At 42.5% G+C, this 17,477-nt stretch overlaps 1 protein-coding gene across 5 annotated transcripts in view; it reads left to right on the forward strand.

Moving 5' to 3' along the window:
• SHANK2 (SH3 and multiple ankyrin repeat domains 2) overlaps nucleotides 1-17,477 on the forward strand; it is a 530,251-nt gene that overhangs the window by 147,501 nt on the left and 365,273 nt on the right. Inside the window, exon 1 of one of the 5 annotated variants that reach the window (XM_040328118.1) lies at nucleotides 7,057-7,440. The exons of the other annotated variants lie outside the window; for them this stretch is intronic. Within the exon in view, the coding sequence (XP_040184052.1) occupies nucleotides 7,404-7,440 (37 nt within the window). The 5' untranslated portion in view covers nucleotides 7,057-7,403. Of the gene's footprint in view, nucleotides 1-7,056; nucleotides 7,441-17,477 lie in introns of those variants that run through there. 5 annotated transcript variants of the gene reach the window in all.

The following is a 17,477-nucleotide window of genomic DNA, read 5'->3' on the forward strand; positions in this document are numbered from 1 at the left end:
CCCTAAACTAAACTTTTGCCCTCAGAAGAGATGGGTCTTGATCTTTCTCCTGAAGGCCAGGTGGTTTACCTCCAATCGGATGCTGGTTGGTAGCGCATTCCATAGTCTAGGTCCTTGGACTGCAAATCTTTGTTCTCCTTTGGACTTGTATCTGACTTTGGGTATCTGGAGTAGATTTTGGTTGGTGGATCGCAATACGCGATTGGGGTTGTGAGCTTTTAATTTTTCGCATAGATATTGGGGGGCATTTCCTTGAACACACGTATGCGTCAAAGTGCCTTGAAAGTGATTCTGTCTATTACTGGCAACCAATGAAGGGATCTCAGTGAAGGTGAGATTGATTCCCATGTTTTTTTCCCAGTCACAAGTCGAGCGGCCGTATTTTGAACGACTTGCAGACGAGTGATTTGGTTCTTTGGGAGTCCGAGGTAAAGGGCATTTGCATAGTCAAGTCTGGAGTTGATAATTGTTCCCACCACAACTGCTATGTCTTCTTTCGGGATAAAGGGAATGAGTCTGCGTAGTAGGTGCAATAGATGGTGCGATCCGCTGAATACTGACCCTATTTGTGCATCCATTGTCATGTAGGTGTCAAAAATGACTCAGAGACTTTTGACTTTGGTGCTAGGGGTGATGGTTTTACCCAGAATGGGCGGGGGTGTCCATGTTGTTGCGGGATGTTTCTTTCGATTGGCGTGAAACAGGAGAAGTTCTGTTTTCGAACCGTTGAGTTTAAGGTAACTCTTCGTCATCCAATTTTCTATGAAAGTAAGGCATTTCTCTAGACCGAGATAATGATCCTTTTTTTTTGCAGATGCGAAAATACAGTTGTGTGTCGTCTGCATAAGAGTGGTAAAGTAACTTAAGCAAATTTCTTTCCTGCAACCCATTGTTGCTGACTATCAGCCTTAGTGATCTAAAGCCTCGTACACACGACTGAGGAACTCGACGGGCGAAACACATCGTTTTCCTCGTCGAGTTCCTTGTTAGGCTGTCGAGGAACTCGACAAGCCAATTTTCTCCATTCCCGTCAAGGAAATAGAGAACATGCTCTCTTTTTGGCTCGTCGAGTTTCTCGACAGTTTCCTCGACGAAAATGTACACATGACCAGTTTCCTCGGCAAAAAATATCTCCCAGCAAGTTTCTTGCTGGTCTTTGCCGAGAAACTCGGTCGTGTGTACGAGGCTTCAGGCTGGATTCACACCTATGGCATTTTTAGTGCTTTTTGCATTTTGCAGATTTACACTACAGAACGTGTTCCATAGGAAATAGTGCAAATCTGCAAAATGCAAAACGCACTAAAACTGCATAGTTGTGACTCCAGCCTTAGGGTGGGGACCTCCCCTGTTGAGCTATTGTATTCTGACAGAGGGACTGAACAACCCCCCCCCCCACCGCCAGAACACATGATCAGAATTGGATGCTGGTTTTCCAGCAAGCTCGTCCGACAGAAGCCAGAAGCAAGTAGGGACCGTCCAAATTTCAATCCATGTATAGCAGCTAGTTGTACACAAGTTGATCTATTAATGAACTTGTGTACAACCAGACCATTGGAAAACTTTCTCTCGATCAGCCCCGCCGGCCATAGCTGACCGTGCCGTTTAGAATACAATAGCTCAGCGGAAGGGAGTCCCCCATTCACACCGAGTGAACACACTGTGTCCATTTATATTAGGAATGAAATTAAACTATCCTTTATCGTTAACTATGAAATAGTTGTTAAGCAGAAATTATTACACTGTTAACCCAAAAGGAGAGTTTAACCACTTGCTTACTGGACACATATACCCCCCTCCTGCCCAGGCGAAATTTCAGCTTCCGGCATTGCATCGCTTTAACTGACAATTGCGCGGTCGTGCGCCGTGGCTCCCAAACAAAACTGACATCATTTTTTCCCCCACAAATATAGCTTTCTTTTGGTGATATTTGATCACCTCTGCGGTTTTTATTTTTTGCGCTATAAACAAAAAAAGAGCGAAAATTTTGAAAACAAATTCAATATGTTTTACTTGTTGCTATAATAAATATCCCAATTTTTTTTTCTCAGTCTAGGCCGATACCTATTCTTCTACATATTTTTGGTAAAAAAAAAAAAAAAAAAACAACAATAAGCGACTGATTTGCGCAAAAGTTATAGCGCCTACAAAATAGGGGACAGAATTTTTTTAGTATTGGCAGCGATCTGCGATTTTTATTGGGACTGCGACGTTATGGCGGACACTTTTGACACATTTTTGGCACCATTAACATTTATACAGCGATCAGTGCTATAAATATGCACTAATTACGGTATAAATGTGACTGGCAGGGAAGGGGTTAACACTAGAGGGTGAGGAAGGGGTTTATTTGTGTAGCCTAGTGAATGTTCTAACTGTAGGGGGAGGGGACTGACTGGGGGAGGTGACCGATCTGTGTCCCTATGTACAAGGGACACAGCATCGGTCTCCTCTCTCCCTGACAGGACGTAGATCTGTGTGTACACACACAGAGATCCACGTCCTTGTCTGTGTACCCGCCGATCGCGGGTGCCTGGCGGACATCGTGGCCGCCAGGCACGCGCATCGGCATCTCAGTGATGCAGCGGGCTCGCGAGCCCCCCAGTGGCTGGAGGGCGTATATAGACGGCTCCCGGCAATTGGGATCCACACTGCAGCCGTACAAAGTCATACGGCCTGCAGGAAGTGGTTAAAGTGATTGTAAACTATCACATTGTAAAACAACCCATTCAGTTTAAAATAGACATGAAAGTCAAAATGTGTGTGTGTATATATCTATTTATATATATAAAAATTACAAATACATTTTTTCCCCTTGAAGTGATCACTTTCCTTCTGCATAAGAGGCTGGGGGGAGGAGAAGCAGCAGCACACTGAGCTTCCCAGTGAAAGTGTGTGTTTGTGTCTGTGTGGGGGGATGGGGATGTCAAGACAAGTCTTGGTAAAGTATGTGGTTAAGTCCGGGATTAACCAATAGTCAACATATGGCACCAACATCTCCTAAATGCAGATGTGCTATATGGATTTATATAAAACGCACCTATAAAGTCCCCTATCTCCCACCTAGTGTTCCTTGTAATTGGAGGAGAGCAGGCTGAGTTCCCAGCACAGCCAGATAACTGACCACAGTGTACTCTCCTGCTTAGTGTGGTCAGTTTTTAATAGGAAAGCAGAGGGACTGTCAGGAACACCAGGAATTTAACACAAAGGCAGAAGAAAAGTCATGTTTTGCAAATGTATTTAGGTGCATTCAGGCACGTCAGACATTCATTTATTGCATTGGCCTGGATATTCATTTATTCTAGCCATTGAAATCTCAAGGTTTGTGGTTATTTTACAAACTAGTTCATGAAACCAGATGAAGATACTCCCATAAGTATCAAATACAATTCTTGAAAACAAGATACTCCTCATGTTGGTGACCTCATTCTATTTATTTTTTTATTTTTTTTTAAAGTGATTTTAATTGCAAAGAATGTGGTTGACTAGGCATTCTATTTAAAATACACGTATTTGTTTCCTCTGGTTACAGTTCCAGAAATAATACACGTTACACCTAGCAGACAGAGCAGGAGTCTGAAGTGATTAATCTGTTTGGACACATTCATTCAGTGTAGAGATGACTTTGGTATAAGCTGATGAATTTTGAGCATCTCCCATATCATATCATTGACACTATCTGACATGCACAACGGATGGCTTGTTTACTTATAAATAATTTCCTGTTTCACACCTTCTTGCTACATTTTATCATAATTACTGTGGGGGAGATAATTGATGCAGATTCTTTTTATGCTGGAATGTAGGTCGTGATGGTACATTTGTTGCAGCTAATTGTCTGTATGAATATGTTTTATCAAAAAGATTGTGCAAAGTGGCTTTTGTATTGGCCAGGTTTGGCTTGGGTCCTAGCCAGGATTGTGTGACAGCCAGGTTCAGGAAAGGACCTGTCAGTGCAGATTGATTGGGCCATAAATGAAGGGCACTGTGGGTAATGCTTATTGAAATACAGGGGGAGATTTACTAAAACTGGTGCACTCAGAATCTGGTGCAACTGTGCATGGTATCCAATCAGCATTTAACTAAAGCTTAATCAATTAAAGTGGTTGTAAACCCTTGTTATATATATATATATATATATATATATATATATATCTATATCTATACACACACACATGACTATAGTTACCTGCTCTGTGCAATGGTTTTGCACAGAGCAGCCCTGATCCTCTTCCTCTAGGGTCTATGGAGTTTTATAATATATTTTGAGATGGGCAGTTTAAATTTTTCCTATTTATTGGTAACTATGCAAAAGAGGGGTAGAGAAAGGAAGCGCCACCTATGTGCAGTATTAAAGAGGTTCTTTTAATGACACATTGTACAAAACACACTCAGGCCTCGTACACACGACCGAGTTTCTCTGCAAAAAACAGAAAGAAACTTGCTGGGAGATATTTTTTTGCCGAGGAAAAACCGGTCGTGTGTACATTTTCGTCGAGGAAACTGTCGAGAAACTCGACGAGCCAAAAAGAGAGCAAGTTCTCTATTTCCTCGACGGGAATGGAGAAACTTGCCTTGTCGAGTTTCTCGACAGCCTAACAAGGAACTCGACGAGGAAAACGATGTGTTTCGCCCGTCGAGTTCCTCGGTCGTGTGTACGAGGCTTCACAAGAAGGTAAGGAAAGAAGGCTCATCTGTAACATCCTGTAGTCCTCGTCCCGGATCCATGGGCTGCTTAGAAGTGAAGATAGCAGAATGTGTGGAGTCTTCAGGCTTATCCTGTGGCCATCAGGATGAGGCCTGTTCCAGCTTCACGGGTCACGTGACAGGTCACGTGATTATTTCCGAGGAACACTCCCGGGAGGAGGGTCAGACAGGGAGAACAAAGGCTGATTGGGCTAATAGAAGGAGCAGTGGCTCAGAGCGCATAGCCCAATCAGCCTTTGTTCTCCCTGTCTGACCCTCCTCCCGGGACTGTTCCTAGGAGGAGGGTCAGACAAAAATATGTTGAAAATTGCAGTGTAATTATAAAATTATAAAAGTATAATCACTACAAAGCTATTTCGTTAATCAGTATTAAAAGTTATGCAATCGGAAAATTTCCGACAAGAAAACCGTGGATTTTTTTCCAACAGAAATTTGACTCAAACTCGTGTTGCATACACACGGTTACACCAAATTCCGAGCGTCGAGAACGCGGTGACGTACAACACTACGACGAGCCGAGAAAAAAATGAAGTTCAATGCTTCCGAGCATGGGTCGACTTGATTCCGAGCATGCGTAGGATTTTTCTCCGTTGAAAATTCGAGAACTAGCTCTCAAATTTTTCTTGCCGGAAAATTCCAACAGAAAAATTCCGTTGGAGTCAGAATTTCCGACCAAAAGCTCACATCGGACTTTTCTTGTCGGCATTTCCGGTTGCGTGTATGCTGCATTACCCCTTTTTTTTTTGTCTGCATCCAGATATGATTTCCTGAAAGTCATCATTTAAATTCCTGTTTTGGAAAACATGGAAACAGTACCGTAAACAGCAAGTCCCAAAAATCTTATCTTGCCCAACTTGAACATAAAATTGCAGACATTTTTTGCTATCTTCTTAGGCTTGCTGCAGAGATTTCTCCATATGTATGATACATGCCAAGTGTGTTGCAGATCTAGAGGGATGCAGCTGAGTGTGCTCTTAGAATGAAGGAAGTCCTTCTTACCCAAAAATTGTGCCTGCAAAGCACCTGAAAAAAGCCTTAGCTGCAAACCGAGTGGGAAAGCCTGAGTGCTTTCACACTGGGGCGCTGCGCTGGCAGGGGGTCAAGAAAAGTCCTGCCGACAGCTTCTGTGCAGCACTTTAGGAGCGGTGAACTCACAACTCCTAAAGTGCCCCTGCCCATTGAAATCAATGGGCAGCGCCGGCAAAGCGCCACTGCAGCGGTGCTTTGTGGGCGCTTTTAACCCTTTTTCGACTGCTAGCGGGGGGTTAAAAGCTTCCTGCTAGTGGGCAGAAAGCGCCGCAAAAACTACAGTAAAACGCCACTTAAAATAGCGCCGTTTTACCGACGACGCACGGGCATTGCGAGTGTGAAAGCACTCTTATAGCTGCAAAGGGAGAGCCAACTCAATATTGAACCCTATGGACTAAGACTGGGATGCCATTAAAGTTCATGTGCATGTAAAGGCAGGTGTCCCAATACTTTTGGCAATATGGTATATGTGTTGCCAGTCAGTATTATTTACATGTATACACACAAATACACACATACAGTACACCACAAGCCCTTAATTAAGCTTGTAGAATTTTTTCATGGGTCTACACAAAAATAATGGTAATATTCCCATCACACATGTTCCTGGAATTGGCTCAGAAATTGTAGGTGCGGCAGCAACATGCAGCTGCAAACTGGAAACATCACAGTTCAACATTCATATTTATCAGCACACTACAGATCCTCAAAATTGTAAAAAAAAAAGCTTTTTTAATTGATCACATCACCGTAAGAGGTGCAACGTATCTGAGCCACGCAAGAACCCTTCGTCAAGCATGTCATCACATGCCTGACTAAGGGGTCCTGTGTGGCTCTGAAAGGTTGTACCTCTCTTGCTGTTATCATTCTTCAATAAAAAAAAGCTTTTTGGATGATTTTGAGGATCCTCAGTGTGCTGACAAATATGAACGTTGTACACACTAGTACACATCTTTCTTTTCTGACAGGAATTGCTGATGTTCATACATCAGTACAGTGTGCAAGAACCCAAATAGTGCAAATTTCTTGAGCATATTTTACAAGGCTATAAATATTAAATATACAGTGGTTAACCAGATCCAACCAGTCAGAAAGACACTTATACAAAATAACAGCTGCTGTCTAAATTGTGTATTAATAGTTGTACATAAAAAAAGCTTCTAATTCTACATGTATATAAAAAGTATGGTTAAATAATTTTTGAGAAAAATCTTCACATTTATTATTAGAACACCTCCATGCCCTGCTTGCCTTCCTTCTCTTACTCCTCCAGCAGTGGCATTCACATTGTGCCAGTGACCCTCACCCCCCCACTCCCCCCCTCCCCTGCTCTCTGCCTGGCTCTTCATTAATACAATCCTTACAATAGCGGAGGAACAAGCCTCATCTGCTCACATGACTCACTCTGTGAAAGATCGCAAGATGTTTGAGCGTCTCCATTCTGCGCGTAGCCGTTTCCCAGCTGACAGACAGGATATGGGGTGGGCTCTTCACCAGAGTATTGGGTACTGCATGCCCAGCTATGCTCGCTCTTACACACTTCCCGGGAACTTGCTCCTCCATGCAGGCTGCAGGCAGCTGAAACTGACAGAGACGGGATAGTTCCCCTCCCTTCCCCTTTTTCTCCCCTGTCCGGGGATCACATATATTGCTGCTAAATCACAAGCAAGATGAAGTCTTTGTTCAGTGCATTCGCAAAGAAAGAAGGTAAGCAGTGCCTATCTTGGGGAAGGGGGCTAGCTTGCTGGTTGAATGAGATTTATTTTCAGATTAAACTTTCAGTTGACTCATTGCCTTTTGAAGTCTTCTCGTAGTTTGTTGAATGGAACAGTGTGCTGATTGGTACCAATGAAGAGAAGGGACATTTGTGTAAGCTTCTGTGAGATTTCATTCATTGTGAATGGGAAATGGATTCAATCAAATGGGAGGGGTAGTCCTTATTATACTCCAAAGACTTGTTTATGAGCTGGAGTCTAGAAATTACCTACATACTTGTGCAGCGATGTAGGGTCCGAATGTAGTACCCAACGAAGGGTTGTTAAAAAAAACGTATAGAGCAGAATTTAGGAACCACTCAGACCATTCTTGGGGGGAAATATGTTCTTTCACCAGCATAGAGCTTCATGAAAGTTGGCCACCAGCTGGATTTGCATTATCTTGGTTTATTTTATTTCTCCAAAATATTGTTGCAGTGGAACCTGTGATTGTAAAAGTCCCCAAATGATGTCAAGATAGACTGGCTGCTTCTGTGCTGAGATCTGTAGTCCCTCAGAAACCAAGCAATTGCAGGTTCTCCTCTTCGTAATTTGATGACTCGTCATCTCGTGACTTCTATTTCAAGTACAATGTGTTATAATAGGATTATTTTCCTGTGAATCGTACCTTTTCCTTGGATAAAACAGGCCACAGAGAGGTGTTCTTTGCTGACCATTTCATCACCTTACAATGCTTCAATGGAAAGTTATACTAAGGACATATGAAGGCTGCCATTTCTGACCTTCCTTCATTGGCTGTCATACAGATCCAGCATCTTCACTACCAAGTCACTGACGTATGCCGTTCCAGAGTTGCAACTTTTCTCTGACTTTCCTTATCTGGGTTCTTGTTGCAAGGTCAGTATCCTTAAGGATCAAAGACAGAAGGCAACCAATGGTAGCATTGGTCCTAGGAACAGGATATGATGAAACTTTGGATGCAGAGATCTTCCCTTAGTGCTGGGCCATCTTTAAAGGGTCACTAAAGGAATATTTTTTTTTTTTAGCTAAATAGCTTCCTTTACCTTACTGCAGTCCTGGTTTCATGTCCTCATTGTTCGTTTTTGCTCTAATCCTTCTCTGTTCTGAACACTTCCTGGTTGTCTGTTTCCTGATGAAAAAAGTAATGGGAGCTTTCTCTCTGTGGTCACTAATCAAAGAGGTGTGATTACTGTGTGTCTAAAACCCCTCAACACCAATCAGTTTCGTTTTACAAACCATCACTGCCCTGTATTGGCTCTGAGTCTCTGTACATCACAGAGCAGGAAACAGCATGCAAAAATGAAACTGAAACTGTAGGCACATTATATGATTGACTTTTATCTATTTTTAATCATTTTTAAAAGGAATCAGTTAACTATTATGTCTCTATACCCTGTAAACAGTCATTTCAGCAAAAAAATCTTTTTTTCTTTACAACTCCTTTAAGTCTGATCTTATCAAAACTACTTGTTATTTATAAATAATAAACCCAAACGAAAAATGTATTATATTGCAGCTTATCAATTCTTAAGGCCCATACACACGATCTGACTTTTTGACAACGAATGTCCGACATACTTGTTTTAGCGGACAATCCGACCGCGTGTACGCTCCATCTGACAAACTTTTTTGCATTTTCATCGGACAAATGTTCGCTGTGAGAACAGACAAACTTCCCAGCAACAAATGTTCTACGTCTGCTAATCCGATCGTGTGTACACAAGTCCATCGGACTAAAGTCCAAAGTATAGACACGCATGCTCAGAACCAATGCTAAAGATCAGACAACAATAGCAAAAGTTGCCCAAAGGGTGGTGGTAAAGAGCAGAAAAAACACATAGTACTTCTATTACGTCACTACGTTAGTGTTAGTTGGCTGAAAAACTCCTATCGTGTGTATGCATCCCAAGTTCACGGACAATGCCCTTCAGAGCAAAATCCACGGAAAAGTCAGTTGGAAGTCCGATCGTGTGTATGAGGCTTTAGATGTGATGACTGCATTAGTTTCCTTTTTTTTTTTGATTTTTCTTCTTTTTTTCATCTGGTAATCCAGCCAGCAAGTCAGTTTTTCACAGCACAAACTCTCAAGCAGAATGTATCAGTATACAGTGGATGAGAGAAACCACTTAACAGTATCAGGGGGTGATTAAAACAACCAGCTTTTATGTATTTATGTAAGACCTTTTCTCCCAAAAGGGAAAAAAAACTGTTTGCTGTAACTGCTTATAACATGTGAGCTGGACTTTCACTTCAGTTTGTTAGAGGTTTTAAATCTGCCAATTTGTTTAACACTTCTCCCCTCCCAGACTGACAGTGCTGTTGTGCCTCCTGTGCTCAATCCGCCAGAGTAGTTTCTCACTAATACAGGAGGTATGTTGCTGGTCAGATCACCACGTGAAAGTAGAGGGAAAAAAGCCCCCCCAAAAAAAACCACAATGCAGCCACCACATCTAATGATTGGTAAGCTGCAATATAATACTATTTTGGTTTTGTGTTTAGTACCGCTTTAACTACTACTTTAACCTGCCTGGCGGTATTCCCGAGTCTGACTCGGGGTTAGATTTTCCTGCTGCGAGCGGTAACCCCGAGTCAGACTCGGGCTCGCCTCGCTAGATCCACAGGCACTGTTTACTTACCTTGTCCCTGGATCCAGCGATGCCACCGCGCTGTGTGAGCGAGCGGGACCTCGCACGATTCACACAGCGTCCTCCTGTGCCGCTGATCTCCGTTCCCTGCGACATTACGACGCACGGGGACGGAGAACGGCGCCAAATTCAAAAAAGTAAACAAACACATTACATACAGTATACTGTAATCTTATAGATTACAGTACTGTATGTAAATAAAACACACCCCCCTTGTCTCTAGTGGTCTGTCCTGTGTCCTGCATGTCATTTTATATAATAAAAACGTTTCTTTCTCCCTGCAAACTGTAGATTGTCCATAGCAACCAAAAGTGTCCCTTTATGTCAAAAATAGTTTTAGATCAGCTAAAAAACAGCCATAATAAATTATAATCACTTGCAGAATTGTGCGATTTGTGGGGAAATTCGTCATAAAAAAAAAAAAAAATGACAGCGACAATTCTGCAACTGAGCAAATTTCAGTGATTTTGATTTGATTACATTATTGAATAATTTTTATTATAATTATATTATTATTTGTTATAATTATTTATATTTATTATATTATAATTTATAATTTTGTTTTTAAAAAAATGTCATACCCGGGATGCCTACTAGACTCTTGTTTGGTCAGATTTAAGTGAGTTATTTCTAAAAATTACAGGCCTACAGTATAAAACGCTAAATTTCCTTGCAAATAATGGTACCGCTTTCAGCATGTTTTTTCTGAAAGAATCATACCGCCAGGGAGATTAACTGACAGATTATTACTTTACCTCACCTCTAGGTTATTGCTGATCGTATGAAAACCATTTCTGTCCTAAATGCACATTTCAGTTTTGAATGATTGTCGGTGTATTATATCAAGTGGCATGTTTTATCACACAGGGTCCCATGACAAATATTTTCCCCGAACGTCAGGATGGAGGTGTCACTCGCTGTTTTGCAGCTGACCTGAGCAGTTCTTGGTTCTACATTATGCTGAATTCGTCAGAGAAACATAAAGAGTATCTCCACTTTCATTGGGAAAAAAATGCAACGCATGAAAAAAAATAATGTAGCATATATAATTTCTACACAAGCCATATAGTAATTGTATTGTTATTAAAGGGGAGTTCCAGCCTTTTAATGTTTATTAAAAGCCAGCAGCTACAAAAAGTGTAGCTACTGACTTTTAATAAACAGACACTCACCTGTTCCACGGTCCAGCGATGCAGCCGCACGGGGGGTCGCCTCGCAGAAGCCAGAGACAAAGTTACTTACCTTGTCCCTGGATCCTGCGATGCCTCTCCGCTGTGTGAGCGAGCGGCGTCCTCGCTCGATTCACACAGTGTTCCTGTGTGCCGCTGATCTCCGTTCCCTGCGACGTTACGACGCACGGGGGCGGAGAACGGCGCCAAATTCAAAAAAGTAAACAAACACATTACATACAGTATACTGTAATCTTATAGATTACAGTACTGTATGTAGAAAATACACACCCCCCTTTGTCCCTAGTGGTCTGCCCAGTGCCCTACATGTTCTTTTATATAATAAAAACTGTTCTTTCTGCCTGCAAACTGTAGATTGTCCATAGCAACCAAAAGTGTCCCTTTATGTCAAAAGTGGTTTTAGAGCAGCTAGAAAACAGCAATAATAAATTATAATTACTTGCAGAATTGAGCGATAGCGATTTGTGGGGAAATTCGTCATAACAAAATAAAAGTAATGACAGCGACAATTCTGCAACTGAGCACATTTCAGTGATTTTGAGTTGATTACATTATTGAATAATTTTTATTATAATTATATTATTATTTGTTATAATTTTTTATAATTATTTATTATATTATAATTTATAATTTAGTTTTTCAAACTTTTTCATACCTGGGATATCTACTAGACTCTTGTTTGGTCAGATTTAAGTGAGTTATTCCTAAGAATTGCAGGCCTACAATATAAAACGCCAAATTTCCTTGCAAAATAATGGTACCGCTTTCAGCACCTACAATCTGAAATAATCATACCGCTAGGGAGGTTAAGTACTGAAAATTAATTCATAACAGTAATGGCCTAACCACACTTGAAACACATGAAATTTTACTATATGAAATTGCAATATTTTTAGAAATCTGGTTCTAGTTCCCATGTATTTGCTGTGGTGTCATGTGATTTGTAATGCTTATTTGACACCTACACGTGGGTTAGCACAAGCTCTGTAAAGAAGGGGAAAGGAATGAATTGGCCATGACCCTCAGTTTATAAATGAATGACAACCAGTACTGTGAAAAAGACAGAGGCTACCAGAAGTGTTGGTGTTTACTGGTGCAATACTCTGAGACACTGAACTAGAGTGAGCATGAGATAAGAAAGTCATGGTGAAGATGGAACTCTTCATCTGCATAATTGTCCCAAGTCAGTGACTTCAGCATGTCAACCAAACTTCACAGGTCAGCATGTCCCTTTTTCAGTACAGTTTTTTATAACCCAATATTTCTCCCTATCTTTAACCACTTGCTGCCTGCAATATAGCAAAATGACGGCGGCAAAGTGGTTTCAATATCCTGACTGGACGTCATATGACGTCTTCAGGATATTGAGCCCCGGGGGCGGGCATTGCGGCGATCGTTGTTGCATGGTGTCAGTCTGACACCCAGCAAGGCCGCAACACCGATCTAGGTAAAGAGTCTTCGTCAGAGACTCTACCATGTGATCAGCCGCGTCCAATCACGGCTGATCACAATGTAAACAGGAAAAGCGGGTAATCGGCTTTTCCTCGCTCGCGTCTGACAGACACGAGTGAGGAAAAGCCGATTACCGGCTTTTCCTGTTTACATCGTGATCAGCCGTGATTGTGCTGATCGATTATCAGTGGAGCCTCCCCCCCCCCCCCGAGGATGCCCACACTGGACCACCAGGGATGCCCACCACAGGTATGCCACCCTAGACCACCAGGGATGCAAATCAGAAATAAATAATGCATGCCAATCAGTGCCCACAATGGATGCCAATCAGTGCCCATAATGGGCATCACTGATTGGCAGGCATTATTGTTTGGCACTGATTGGCATCTATTAGTACAACACATTACAGTCAGTGCCCATCCATGCCGCCTATCAGTGCCCATCCATGCCGCCTATCAGTGCCCATCCATGCCGCCTATCAGTGCCCATCCATGCCGCCTATCCGTACCCATCCATGCCGCCTATCCGTGCCACCTATCAGTGCCCATCAGTGCTGCATATTAGTGTCCATCATCAGTGCCCATCAATGGCACCTCATCAGTGTCACCTCATCGGTGCCCATCAGTGCAGTACCATCAGTGCCCATCAGTGAAGTAGAAAACGTACTTATTTACAATGTTTTGTAACAAACAAAAAAAAAAACATTTATTTTCAAAATTTTCGGTCATTTTTTTTTTTTTTGTTTAGCAAATACCACCAAAAGAAAGCTCTATTTGTGGGAACAAAATGATAAAAATTTAGTTTGGGTACAGTTAAGCATGACCGCGCAATTGTCATTCAAAGTGCAACAGTGCTGAAAGCTGAAAATTGGTCTGGGCAGGAGGGTGTATAAGTGCCCGGTATGGAAGTGGTTAATTCCTTACCGAGTCTGGGAATCAGTCCTTTAAGTTGACTGTGATGTTCAAGACTGGTAGGAGGGGCCCGGCACGTGGCATTGGAGCTCAGAACCATACTTGATTGGCTGCACAGTGCTGAGATCATCAGGAGCCCTTCCTACCAGCTCCCAATAGTCAGTAGTGCACTGTGAACTGTCAGTGGTAGCTTGATCACAGTTCTGGGGGTGCCGATGGAGCATGCCCCGGAACAACACAGCAACACATGTGCAGCATCTGAGCATTAACGCCCATCTGTCCTGCTGCTACTTATGAATTATGCTGTCACAAACCCCTAAAATGTCCTTTTAAGTGTTTCAACCCTTTCTTACAACCTCAATGCCCCCCACCCCCCAAAAAAAAAAAAAAAAAAAAATGGGACTTTGTGTAAAATCTACACAAACTGAAATGCAATCGTTTGCAAATCTCATAATGAGTTTGCATTTAGTTTAGGATAGGATAGTGACAGGTAGCAAAACCAATACTAGCTGTGCTTGCTGGCTGATTTCAGGGTGTTCCCCAATATGTGCAGGTGGAATGGCTCATCAAAATGATGTTGAGAATGATTGAGATGATTGATACTCATGTCATCACTTGTTCTGATTAGGAACTAAATAAACAAATCAGATTGGATAATGATTTGCCTCATTTTGTTGTGAGGTATTTTTTTTCCCGGGCATGTGTGTAATATGGAAAATCTCAAATTAATCACTTAAAAGCAAAAGTGGCCTTGATTAATTATTCGTCATCAATCTCCCGCAGTGTCTAATTATGGCACATATCACATTGCATCTCTGATGCTCCTGAAACACTGGCAGCATAAACACTGGCCCAGATTCAAGAAGCACTTGCGCCCGCGCAACCATAGTTGCGCGGCGCAAGTGCTTACTTGCTCCGGTGTAACGAGTGCTCCTGATTCAGGAACCTCGTTACACCGAATGCAGCCTAGGATGTGACAAACATAAGCCTCCTTATGCCTTCACATCCCAGGCTGCATTCTTGCGTTGGCCGCTAGGGGGCGCGGCCTTTGTGATCGGCGTGTAGTATGCAAATTGCATACTACCACCGATTCACAAAAGTTGCGCGGGCCCTGCGTACGCAAGGTACGGAGTTTCCGTACGGCGCCTTTAGCATAAGGCTGCTCCTGCTAATAGCAGGCGCAGCCAATGCTAAAGTATAGCTGCGCCTCCCGCCCGTGAAATTTAAATTTCACGTCGTTTACGTAAGTGAACCGTGAATGGCGCTGGACGCCATTCACGTTCACTTAGAAGCAAATGACGTCCTTGCGACGTCATTTGCCGCAATGCACGTCGGGAAAGTTTCCCGACGGAGCATGCGCTGTTAGCTCGGCGCGGGAGCGCGCCTAGTTTAAATGATTCCCGCCCCCGGCAGGATCATTTACATTAGGCGCCCTTACGCAGGGCTAATTAGCATAGCGCCCGCGCAATTTACGGAGCTACTGCTCCGTGAATCGCTGGGCAAATGGAAATATTTGCGTGGGCGCAGAGAAAAATCTTTGCTCTTTGCCCACGCAAATATTGCTCCATTCTACCTGAATCTGGGCCACTGTGTGAGGTGTAATGACACCCAACTGACACTAAGGGGGTTATTTACGAAAGGCAAATCTACTTTGCACTACAAGTGAAAACTACAAGTGCAAAGTGCACTTGAAATTGCACTGAAGGTGCACTTGGAAGTGCAGTCGCTGTAGATCTGAGGGGGACATGCAAGGAAAATAAAAAACAGCATTTTAGCCTGCACATGATTGGATAATAAAATCAGCAGAGCTTCCCCTCATTTCACATCTACCCCTCAGATTTACAGCAACTGCACTTCCAAGTAAAATTTCAAGTGCACTTGCAGTTTGCACTTGTAGTGCAAAGTGAATTTGCCTTTCATAAATAACCCCCTAAGTCTAGGTTCACATCTATGCGACTGTGCTAGATGCATTTTTCAGGCACGTTTTGCAGTGCATTTTTAAAACAGCGTTTTTTTATGTGTTTGTACATGCATTTTGCATTTAACGTTTTTTTTTCTTTTTAAATGCACTCTAAACACATTGGCCCGGATTCAGAAAGGAGATACGATGGCGTATCTCCGGATACGCCGCCGTAACTCTGAGTGTGCGGGGTCCTAACTATGCGACTGATTCATAGAATCAGTTACGCATAGATTTCCCTAAGATCCGACCGGCGTAAGTGTCTTACACCGTCGTATCTTAGGCTGTGTATTTACGTAGGCCGCTAGGTGGCGCTTCCGTATATTTACGCAAGGAATATGCTAATTAGGTAGATACGCCGATTCAGAAACGTACGTCCGCCCGGCGCATTTTTTTACGTCGTTTGCGTTCGGCTTTTTCCGGCGTAAAGTTACCCCTGCTATATGAGGGGTATCCTATGTTAAGTATGGACGTCGTTCCCGCGTCGAATTTTTAAAATTTTACGTCGTTTGCGAATAGGGCTGTACGTAAGTTACGTTCATGTCTAAAGCATTGACGATTTGCGGCGTAATTTCGAGCATGCGCACTGGGAGTTTTCCATACGCTCGACCCCTCCCTTTCCTGAACTGCTGCATGCTTGGATAAGGGTTTGGTATAGATTTGGGGGGAATTCCACACCATTTTGCTGGCATCGGGGGAAACGCAATTTTTGATTCACAATTTTGGTTTGCTGGCAATTTTTTATTTATTTATTTATTTTTTACATTCAACTGTCAGCAGAGAATCCCGCTGACAGTTGATGACTCATCGGTTGTTAAGGACGCGACGGACACGACGGACAGTTTCCCGGCCCCCTGCTTAGCAACCAGCTACATACAGTGGTAAATCAAAAATCGCATCACAAACACAACACTTTTCTGGTGAGGTTTCCACAAAGTCTATCACCTGCAAATCACGGGAAAAAAAGTCCCCGACCCTTTCCAAAAGCGCACCTACCGCAAAACACATAGATGTGAACTTGCACCATAGAAAACCATGTTAAATGGACTGTAGTGCACTAAATGCACTAAAAAAACTCATGAATGAGTAGGTGTGAACCTAGAGTAACAGGTCAAGCTGACTATCCTATGGTATACTTTCTCAGCCAGCTGTCACTTTACCCACTGCTTTGTGCTGGGAGACCTCTCTGTGTACCCACTACTCTTTAAAAAAACGAATTAGCCTCCTAACCTTCTTCTCTAATTGCTATCCATGTACCCTCTGATATCGCCTCCAAGGGTTTAATAAATGGCAGCTACGAAGGTCACCAGTTTGTGAATTCCTCACAGTGTTAGTATAGCATGTAATCCTTGTTCCTATTTAATGACTTTAATAAATAGTAGCCTGGCAAGGTGAACTAAACATTGTTCATCTTTATAAAACGTGTCACCTTTAGTTTAACCTAGATGTAATATACAGTATACAGTATGTAGTGATGGTGACAGGCTCAGCCGGAAGACAAATGTGGCCTTATAATGAACTCTGGCCTAGTGATATGGGGGTCCTAGATTTATTATAGAGCCAACCATACTGTGGATGATGTACTGTAAAGACTGGCATGGCGTGTGGCATCAATAGAATATTTTGTAAGCATAGTATAAAATGCATACCTTGATGAGAGAGACATGCATGGCTTCTTTGCACTATGATGTTCTGAAACCAAATTCTCATAATCGTTTCCCAACAAGAAACACTGCTAGTCTGTTATATACATGTATAAGTTAAAACTTGCTTGCTGAAAAAAAAAGTATAAATGTGTCCTCAATGAACTAATAATAAATGATTGGACCAAAGCCCAACAACGTGTGTGG

Source organism: Rana temporaria, chromosome 11, assembly GCF_905171775.1.
Source record: "Rana temporaria chromosome 11, aRanTem1.1, whole genome shotgun sequence".
In the NCBI taxonomy this organism is placed as follows: Eukaryota; Metazoa; Chordata; class Amphibia; order Anura; family Ranidae; genus Rana; species Rana temporaria.